The 9,073-nt window shown below is 47.4% G+C and overlaps 1 protein-coding gene across 1 annotated transcript; it reads right to left on the bottom strand.

Annotated features, from left to right (window-relative positions):
• Positions 1-8,356: 8,356 nt before the first annotated feature.
• On the bottom strand, positions 8,357-8,854 carry ASCL4 (achaete-scute family bHLH transcription factor 4). Its single transcript, XM_087813981.1, has one exon. The coding sequence runs from the start codon at positions 8,852-8,854 to the stop codon at positions 8,357-8,359; it is 498 nt and encodes a 165-aa protein (XP_087670107.1).
• Between the last annotated feature and the right edge of the window lie 219 nt (positions 8,855-9,073).

Genomic DNA, 9,073 nt, shown 5'->3' with positions numbered 1-9,073 from the left:
CTAATAGAGAAGTTGTTCTCTGCAAAGCTATCCGTCTCCGTGAGAGACTCGCTTCGCTTGTGGGTTAGCAGTGATGATGGCATTTTCTAGCTCACAGAGATCTTACCCTTACGTCACCTCACTGCACCTTTACCACAAGCCCGTGCGATGAAATAGGTGTTACCATCCTTAGTTCTACAGATGAAGAAATAAGTTCAGAGAAGTCCCATGACTTGCCCGAGGAAACACATCCGGCGAGTGCTGAAGCCGGGATGGGAATCCAGGTCCTTTCCGCTTTGTCAAGTCAGCCCAAGCCGCGGGCCTTCTGTAGAGAGTGCTGCTCTCCCTTCGGGTGTCAAGCCAGAGGACATCAGGACGTGTTCTGTTCCTAATCAACCTTGGTTCCTGTGGGTGTAAATGGGTGTCACGGGGAATCCCCTAAATGGCCAGGACCCCAAATGTACTTTATTCTACTTGTCCCTCGTTTGGTTTTGGTTTTGGTTCGTTTGCTTTGGTTTTTCTTACGTGGGTACTGAGCTATGAGTATGGTAACCATGGGTCTCAAACGAGAGCTTACAGAGCGGGACTTAATGTCAGTCTTCAAATGCGCTGTTAGGATCGAAAGTTACCTAGTCATTTGAATCTGCACAGGGCTGCTTCAGAACAGCGAAAGGAGATGCTGGTTGAAAATAAGGATGAAAAGTAATTGGATCACAGAAATCCTGGCTTTATTTTTCTTCGCCATTGTCACCACCTGAAACGTACGCATTCCTGATATGAAGCTCCTGCAGGCAGGCAGTAAATACTTGCTGATTGATGAATGGATGGAGGAAGACCAACCAGACACAGTTTGACAGTTTGCCTGCCTGTCACCTCTCTAAGCTTGTTTTCTCATCTTTAAAATAGGAGTGATATATAATACGTACCTCTTAGGAATGTTGTGAAGATCAGATGAGAATACTACATTTAAGGGGCAGCCTGCCTTCTCGTGGGCCCCCAGGAAATGTTAGCTGTGGGCAGTTTCTGTCATTAGAGGTGTTTTAAGAGAACAGATATGCTTCTGCCCTGCGCGGTTTAATCCTTCATTTCACTAAAACCCCCAGGGTTAAGTGAGGTCACTTCCCAAGGCGCGTTCTAGTCCTGTGACTCTGGATAGGATTCCCTCCTCAGGTTTTTCCACCGTCAGGGAAATGAGAACCGTCGTCAGGAGTGGCCCCCCCAAGGCTTGCTCTGTAGGCAGAAACCAGTTTGGAGAGTTTTATAGTCAGGCTGCGCCTCCTGCAGCATCTGCGGTTTCGTTCTGGCCGCGATTAATGACGGCGAGTAACCCAACATGAAAAGGCCGCTGACAGGTTTTCACAAAAGGACGCAGCTAAATAGCTACGAAAGGATTAAAAACCAATCTCACCACCCAGACAGCCTGTGCATCAAACACACACACAGCTCAGCGATGGTAATCAAAGAGCTGGAAATAGTTCTATGGTTTCACGGACCAATAAAGAAAATATAAAGCGACTTTAGGCCCTCCGCCCTCTCCCGCAGCCCGTCTGCCTGATGGCATGAAACGGTTGGCGACGGATGGCAGAGAAGGGCTGAGCGCGCTGGCCTGGGGGAGAGCTGCCTTTTAGAGATCACTCCACAGAGAAGGGTTCCAGCACTTGGCCTGCATTTCCATCAAAAGCCTCATTCCCAGGGTGACAAGTGGGGTTGTTACCCACCTCTGCAGATGACAATGATAACTTTGGGGGCTTTGAGAAAACCTTTGTCTAGACAGAGACAGCTCAGAGAGCTTTTGAAATGCACCATCTGGCATCTTGGTTGGCTTGCCTATAGCTGAGTAAGGCTGACTCATCCTGTGAAATGCTTTTCCAGCCTGATGGGTCTTTGCTCGAAAATTCAATTTAAGGCTGATAGCATCTGGATTCAGGAGGACGGTTCAGCCCCCTTGTCCAGGGGTAAAGTTATCCTACTGACAGAAACTGCTGGCCAAAGGAGCAGACCAGACCCAGGTGAATGAAGGGCATCTCAGTTCTACTCTCCAAACTCTGTCCCGTCCCCCCCCCCAGGTTATCTTATTTCCTTCCCTGGCCCCAGAAATTCCACAAAGGGAAGAAACTAAGGTTTCTTTCTCTCCAGCCTTTGACCCTCACTCTGCACTGGTTGCTCTGTTGAAGTTTTTCTACATGAGACAACTTTTTTTTTTAACCTCGGAAGCCACAGACAAAAGGCAATTAGTAAATTATTGAGTGTCTGTTATTTGCTGCCAGACTCTTGGGCAAGATGTGTTGCATATATTAGCATTATCTCATATAATAAACACTGTAGAACTTTCCAGAGTTACCTATCGTCATAAAACTATAAAATATAAAGTAAATACGAATATAATTTAAAATTGTGTCATCACAGAGGTGACTTGTGCCAACTTTTTAACCAAGTCATTAAAAACTGCTAACTCAATACTTTTGAAAGCAGACATTACCTAAGGGACAACATTAAACCCATAGAGTCACACTTTTCACACAACCCTCTTCTTTTCTCTTCGCCCATTTTTTAATGTTTGGATTTTTTTGTAGTTGAGTTGTAGAAGTTCTGTGTGCATGTGTGTGTGTGTGTTTGTAAATAAAAAAGTTTTTTTTCAATTACAGGTGAAAAAGGTGAAGGGATGGAGAAGTACAGATTGGTAGTTACAAAATAGTCCCGGGGATGTAAAGTACAGCATAGGGAAGATAGTCAATAATATTATAATGACTGTGTGGTGCCGGGGGAGCTAGAATTATCAGGGGGGACACCTGAAACTAATTCAAGATCATACTGAATGTAAACCCTCTGCTCATGTTCATCACTGTCACCGGCAAATGACGGACCCTGCTCCCCTTCCTGACTTAAACACCTACCTCAGGCTTTACCTGAGTCTGTTACCCTCCCAGTTCCTGGGACCTTCACCTCCACTGGACTTCAGGCTCCTTGAAGCCTTGTCTGAATCGACTAGAACTTCGACCTCTAAGGCCTCAGGCTCAGAGCTCTCTGACACACCACCCTTCTCTCCAGCCGGTTTCCCTCCACATCAACCCAGCTCTTTCTTTCTTCGCTGTGAGGCGTCTTCCGAGGGCAGTCTTCCCTTACCCCTATCTACTCCCACCCCTTTTACGCTCTGACAGAGGTCTCTAGTGATCTTTTCATGGTTAAATCCAAAGGGTCCGTCCCCTAGTTAGGCTCCCTGACACCTCTGACTCATCGGTTATTGTCAACCAAGCCCTCCTTCTTATAAAATAATATCCGCATTTGATCGCCGTGATCTCATGCGAGCCTGGGCCTCCTAACTAACGTCTTCATCGCCTTCAGAGACATTCGTTCTCGGGCGCCGCTCGGGTGTGGGCCTGCCAGCGTGCCCGTTCTCACCAGCCCCTCCCTGGGAGAGCTCTCGGTCCCCATTCCTCCCTGCGGGGTGTGGCCCTCCAGGCCGCAGCTGGCCTTGGCTTCCTTCCTGACCCCGGCATTAGCATTTCGAACAGTTTATTAGGCCCCATGGCCTCCCAGTCCGTCTCCTTCCCATCCTCCCTGCCGCAGGTCAGGCTCTCACTTCCTCTCTTATTATTACAGTGCCCGATGGTGGCGGTTTCAACCCGTCTGCCGCAAGAATTTTTAAAACATGCGATACCTGACCATTTAGTCAGGGGCACCGACCTCTTTTCCCGTCGATGGTCAAATAAAAAGGTGACACAACAGCCAGCACATTAGCCATTCAGGGTAAGTCGAAATTATACCTATATTTTTGTCAGATCAGCAAAAAATATCTATTTTGGAGTGGCGCAGAATTGTAGTAATTGGTTTGTGCGCCATGAGACGAGAAAGGTTGGAAATCGCTGCGCTGTCGCCTGCGGCTTCCTGCCGTTAGTGACCCTCAGCCGCAGCGCCAAACGGTTCACCCTCTTTCCAAACAAAACCAGGAGTTTTTTCAATAGCTCCCCATTGTCTAAAAAATAAAGTTCAGGACTGTTTAACCTAGGTCTCAATGCCTTCTAGAGCCTCGGCTCAGCCACCCTCTCTCTCAGCTTCCACTCTAAACACAGCCCCCGCCCCTGAGGCATCCCGCTCCCTTGGGCCCTCTGCCTGTGCCTCTCATTCCGCTTTCACCCGCGGGTGCTGCAGCCCCCAAGCCTTCCCTCCTAGTTCTCTATGCGCTTGAAGCGGCTCTGTATCCTCACAGCATTTTTCACTTGGGACATCAGTTATACCACTTACACCTTTTTTCCTCGTGTTGAGGCCAAATGGGTCCATATTTCCTCTAGATTGTAAGATTCTTTAAATTCTATTCAACAAAAAATTATGAAGCTTGCTTTTTTTAAAAAAAAAAAAATTAGGCATTGTAACAGAAACTAGAACTCAAAAAGAGTAAGCTGCAGCTCTGGGACTGGATCTTTCTAGTGGGAAAGAGGCTACAGAAACAGTTACTGTACCACGTGCAGGAAGTGGGCACGTGGGCATGTCTTCCCGACACCTGTTTCCCCTGGTCTAGGACTTTGCACAGGTCAGATGAATGGCATTTTTGAGCCTAAAAGATGATGCAATCTAATCTTCGAGTGTCCTGGCACAGGGAACTGAGACCCCAGAAGTTAGGGACTTACCCAAGGTCACTAGGTCAGTGAGTGGCAGAGTTGGACCCCGGCACACTCCGCCACACCTTCACACTGCCCCTCCTCCTTTATACATTCGAGGGTGAGGGTGGGGTGTCAGTGAATTAGGGTTATAAACCGCAGGGAATATTGTAAAAGCAATAAAGTATAGTCAATGGATATGTTTGGGCTGATTGGCCAAAAAACTAGGGAAGAGCTTGAAGGCCATGTAAGTGTTTCTCCTTTCATGAGTGTATCGTTTCCTTGAAAGTCCCCTCCACTGCTTCTACATAGCTTGTTGATAATTAATTTTGCCCACATCTAGTATTTTCACAGTAGCATCTTTGCCTTGGATATCTGCCGCAAGCATTTTCTCTGCAAACATTTTCACCGCAAACAACTAACTGGCCTAAGGCAATTTTGCCGTAAAAAGCATAAAATCATCAAAAATAAGAGAGGGGCCTTAAAAAGGACATAACAAAATTTAAGAGAGTTTATTGAGAAATACAAAATATTTGAATACATTAAAAATGTGTGTAGATTCATAGATATTGTGCAGATACCTGCTTTTATGAATCGTACCTAAGTGCCTGTCTTTGCTCTCTATGGGAAATGTGGGTTCAACTCTGCATCCTCAGAGGGCCCTCAGCCTCTCTCCTCCCAATGTCGTGGGCTTCAAAATAAGAAACCAACTCTTGGCGCAAATCATCCTCATCTGGAAGAAATGCTATTTTAAGACCATCGCCACCACCGTATCTGCTGGTCACCATACAGGCCATTACGAGGCCTAGGTAAGATTTATACATAATATAGAAATGGGAGCAACTGTGAAAACCTGTCAGTGGAGAAATGAAACCAAACTGACAACAAGCTTAAATACATTAAATCTGCTGAACGTGGTTGATATGTCGATGGGGAAATGAAACCAAACAAAACCCCAAATGGTCAACCCGTTACTTTATCTTTTTTACAGCAAAATTGCCTTATGACCAACTAGTTATGTGGGTGAAAATGTCTGCAGCAAAAATTATTGTGGCTAGGATGCTACAGGGGAAGGACCTAGAACCAATTTTCGTTTTGAGAGTCCAATGGTTCCGTGGTTAATGAAGCGTTCATTCACGAGGGAAGACAACATTTTAAAAGGTCTCATTCCTGGGCTGGTGCTCCTCCTGTAAGCCATCAGGAAGGTTCCAGAAAAACTGCCTGATTATTTCTTTCCTCTAAAAACAGTTATACAATTGAGCTGGGATTTCATTTTTTTCAAAGCGTTCCTCAAAATCATTGCCTTATTCTCAATAGGGCTTCAAACAAAACCACATTAAAGTTTCTCAAGGCATTTAACCCAGAATAAAGTTCTTTAAAACTGCCCTTGTTCTTTATAAGTCACTGATCTCAGCGAAGTATATTTATTCATAGATTTTATACATTGATTTTAAAGAAATGAAAAAAAGTATATTTTCCCCTGCAGTTAAAAAGCAAGCAATCACATAGTCTGTGTAGATTAAACAAAATATATTCTATTATTATTCCCACTTTAAAAATTTTTTATTGATTGATTTGAGAGAGAAAGAGAGAGAAACATCAATTTGTTGTCCCTGTTAATTATGCATTCATTGGTTGATTCTTGTATGTACCCTGACCAGGGATCAAACCCACAACCTTGGGATATCATCAGGGCGATGCTCTAACCACCTGAGCTACCCAGCCAGGTTATTATTTCTACTTTGCAAAAGAGTAGAATAAAGGAATGGAAAGTGTGATTACTGCCCCACTAGGACCCCTTAAAAAGTCTTTCAACGCTCTTAATAACTTGGTTAATTAGCATTTCCTCTAACTCACCTAGGAAGGTAGCAGGAATGTCTCCCCCTTTTTTTCCCTAATTAGTAAATATATCTCAGGCTTGCTTCCTGAAGCCTCCATGTGGAATAACCACCCACCTGGAGGCTAACATGGATACAGTGCAGGAGTGTGTGAGGTTCCACTAAGTGATGGGTAAGAGAAAACAAGAGGAAGCGGCTCTTACATCTTGCCCATTCAAACCAAAAGGCTCCCCCACTGCTCTTAAGAAAAAGGAAAGTTTGGCTGTGAATCATTGCACAGCATTTTTCTGTGCAGCCAAAAACAATAGAAAACCATTATACTAATCATTATAAATATTAGTAATTATACTTTTTAGCATGGATTCAGCATTCCAAGGGTCAGGTAACATGTGCTAAGTGCAAGAGAAGGCATGCGAAGGGAAACAGCAAGTCTGGGCTTTGTGGTCAGCCGCAGGACTGGCTCTCAGGTCAAGCAATTGTAGCAACACTAATCTGGGCAAGGGGGGTAATCTCTGAGCATTTTTTTTTTATCACAAAATGTGTGTAATACCCATCTCACAGATTTATGAAAATTAAACACAACAAAATGTAAGAACGCACACAACATAATTCCTGGCACGTAAAAGATGTTCATTGAATATTAACTTCCCTCAGTTGACACACCTGTAAAAAGGGGGTAATAAACCCTACCCAATGGGGCCAGCTGGGGGTTAGGTGAAACAATTCCCTGAAAGGGCTCACCCTTGTCAGTCTCCTCTCCTTGCCTATTTCCTAGCCCCATTCCCTGCCCCATATCAAAGCTGCCTGCTTGAAAAGGGCAATTTAGCATGTTAGAAAATAAACAGAGGAAGCTTATCTTCTCTTATGTCAAGGTTTTTTACTTATCTATGGTCTTATAATAGTTGCTCAGAGGAAAAAAAAATAAACGACCAGAATTAAGTATTTTTTAAGACCAGAAACAAGCCGAAGTCACTAGATAATGTCCATATACTGGGGAGCCCACGTTGCGATTCAGGTTTGAGAATGGACTGACCTCAGTCCACCCCGTTCAACCATCGAAGCATTTACTTAAATTAAAAAAAAAAAAGTCACAGTGTCACTTCGATTTAACCAAAAGTTGAATCAGAACTACAAGGGGCGATGCAAAGAAAATGGAAAAAAACAAAAAAAACTGGACAAAATTACAACCGAGAGGAAAAATAAACTTTCATACAAATCCGAATTCTCTTCCAAAAAGATCATCGGTACTAACGTGTTATCTGCTACATTCTGTGGCGTTTCCGTATTAGTCCCTTTTTTATAAGACAGGATGTATCAAATACATAGAGTGTCTCTTCCAGCACCGCGGTTCACGCGCTCGGTCGACGGCACAGGGCGGTCTGGCCGCTCGCTGGCAGGTGTGTCCCGGGGTCAGCCGGGTCCCCTTCGCCCAAGGCACGGTGCCCCTGACATCGCTAATATGATTCCCACAGGGAGGAACGCAGGACAGCGGCCCCCCTCCTCTTAAGAACTGCCCTTTATGTATCTATTTTTGCTAAGTTCTTCTTTGGCTGAGGTTGGGTTTATTTCAATATTTATGTATATATTTTACCCACACCCAGGACGGTGCTCCCGCAGTTCCTACCCTTTGAGTTTGCAGGTGAGACGCACAGAGGTTCCCTTAAACGAGCACCTTTGAGTTGCAGGCGCAAAAGCCAATAAAAGGGGGTAAATCCCAACTAGAAGGTCAGGATGCCTTTTTCCCCGTAAAGCACTCATTTCTTTTTCCTAAGATTTTTTTTTTTTTTTCCTGGAGTAAAAAACAAGATTAAAAATGCAACCCCCGTTTGGAGAGAACCTTCGACCGCACTGCAAAGGCGCGCGAGGCGCAGACGCCAGGGTCCGGGTCCGAGTCCGGGTGCGTGTCCAGGTCCGGGTCCGAGTCCGGTCCGGGCCCGGGCCCCGCTAGCTGCCCGCCTCCTCGGGCTCGCTGCAGGGCGACGGCGCGGACGAGGCCTTGGACTCGCCGTCGCTGTTGCAGTCGGGCCTGCGCGGGGCGCCGGCCGGGCCCTCCTGCCCCCTGGCGGGGCGCTCCAGCAGCTCCTGCAGGTGCCTGATGTAGCCGATGGCGGCGCGCAGCGTCTCCACCTTGCTCAGGCGCCGGCCCGCCAGCTCGCGGGGCAGGTGGTCGCGGAGGCGCGCGTACCCCTCGTTCACGCAGCGCACCCGCTGCCGCTCGCGCTCGTTGCGCTTGCGGAGGAAGGCGGGCTCGAGGGCGCCGCCCAGCGGCAGGGGCAGGGCCAGGCGGGGCCGCCTCGGGGCGCAGCGCGCCGCGTCCAGGCGCAGGGAGACCCTGAAGGGGTCGCCGAGGGGGAGGCGGGGCAGCGCCCCCGGCAGGCTCAGGGGCCCCGGGTGCAGGTGGCGCGGCAGGGTCAGCAGCGCGGCCGCTTGGCGCGTCTCCATCCCTCGCCGGAGAGCCGACAGGTCAACCTAGAGGTGAAGGTCTCGGCGGAAAACGAGGCTGCGGCTCTTCAAAGCGGAGACGACGGTCCATTCGGGCCGCCTGGCCCAGAAGTTCGGTTCTGGGAGAAGCTCCTGAGTCCGCTCAGCTCCAGGACAGGCTTCGGGAAGCTTTGCGCGGCTCGGTGGATGCGCCGCGCTCCCCGGGCTCTTTATATAAAG

This window comes from Miniopterus natalensis, chromosome 2, assembly GCF_054644295.1.
Source record: "Miniopterus natalensis isolate mMinNat1 chromosome 2, mMinNat1.hap1, whole genome shotgun sequence".
Lineage (NCBI taxonomy): Eukaryota > Metazoa > Chordata > Mammalia > Chiroptera > Miniopteridae > Miniopterus > Miniopterus natalensis.
This window is presented reverse-complemented; position numbering and strand designations above follow the sequence as displayed.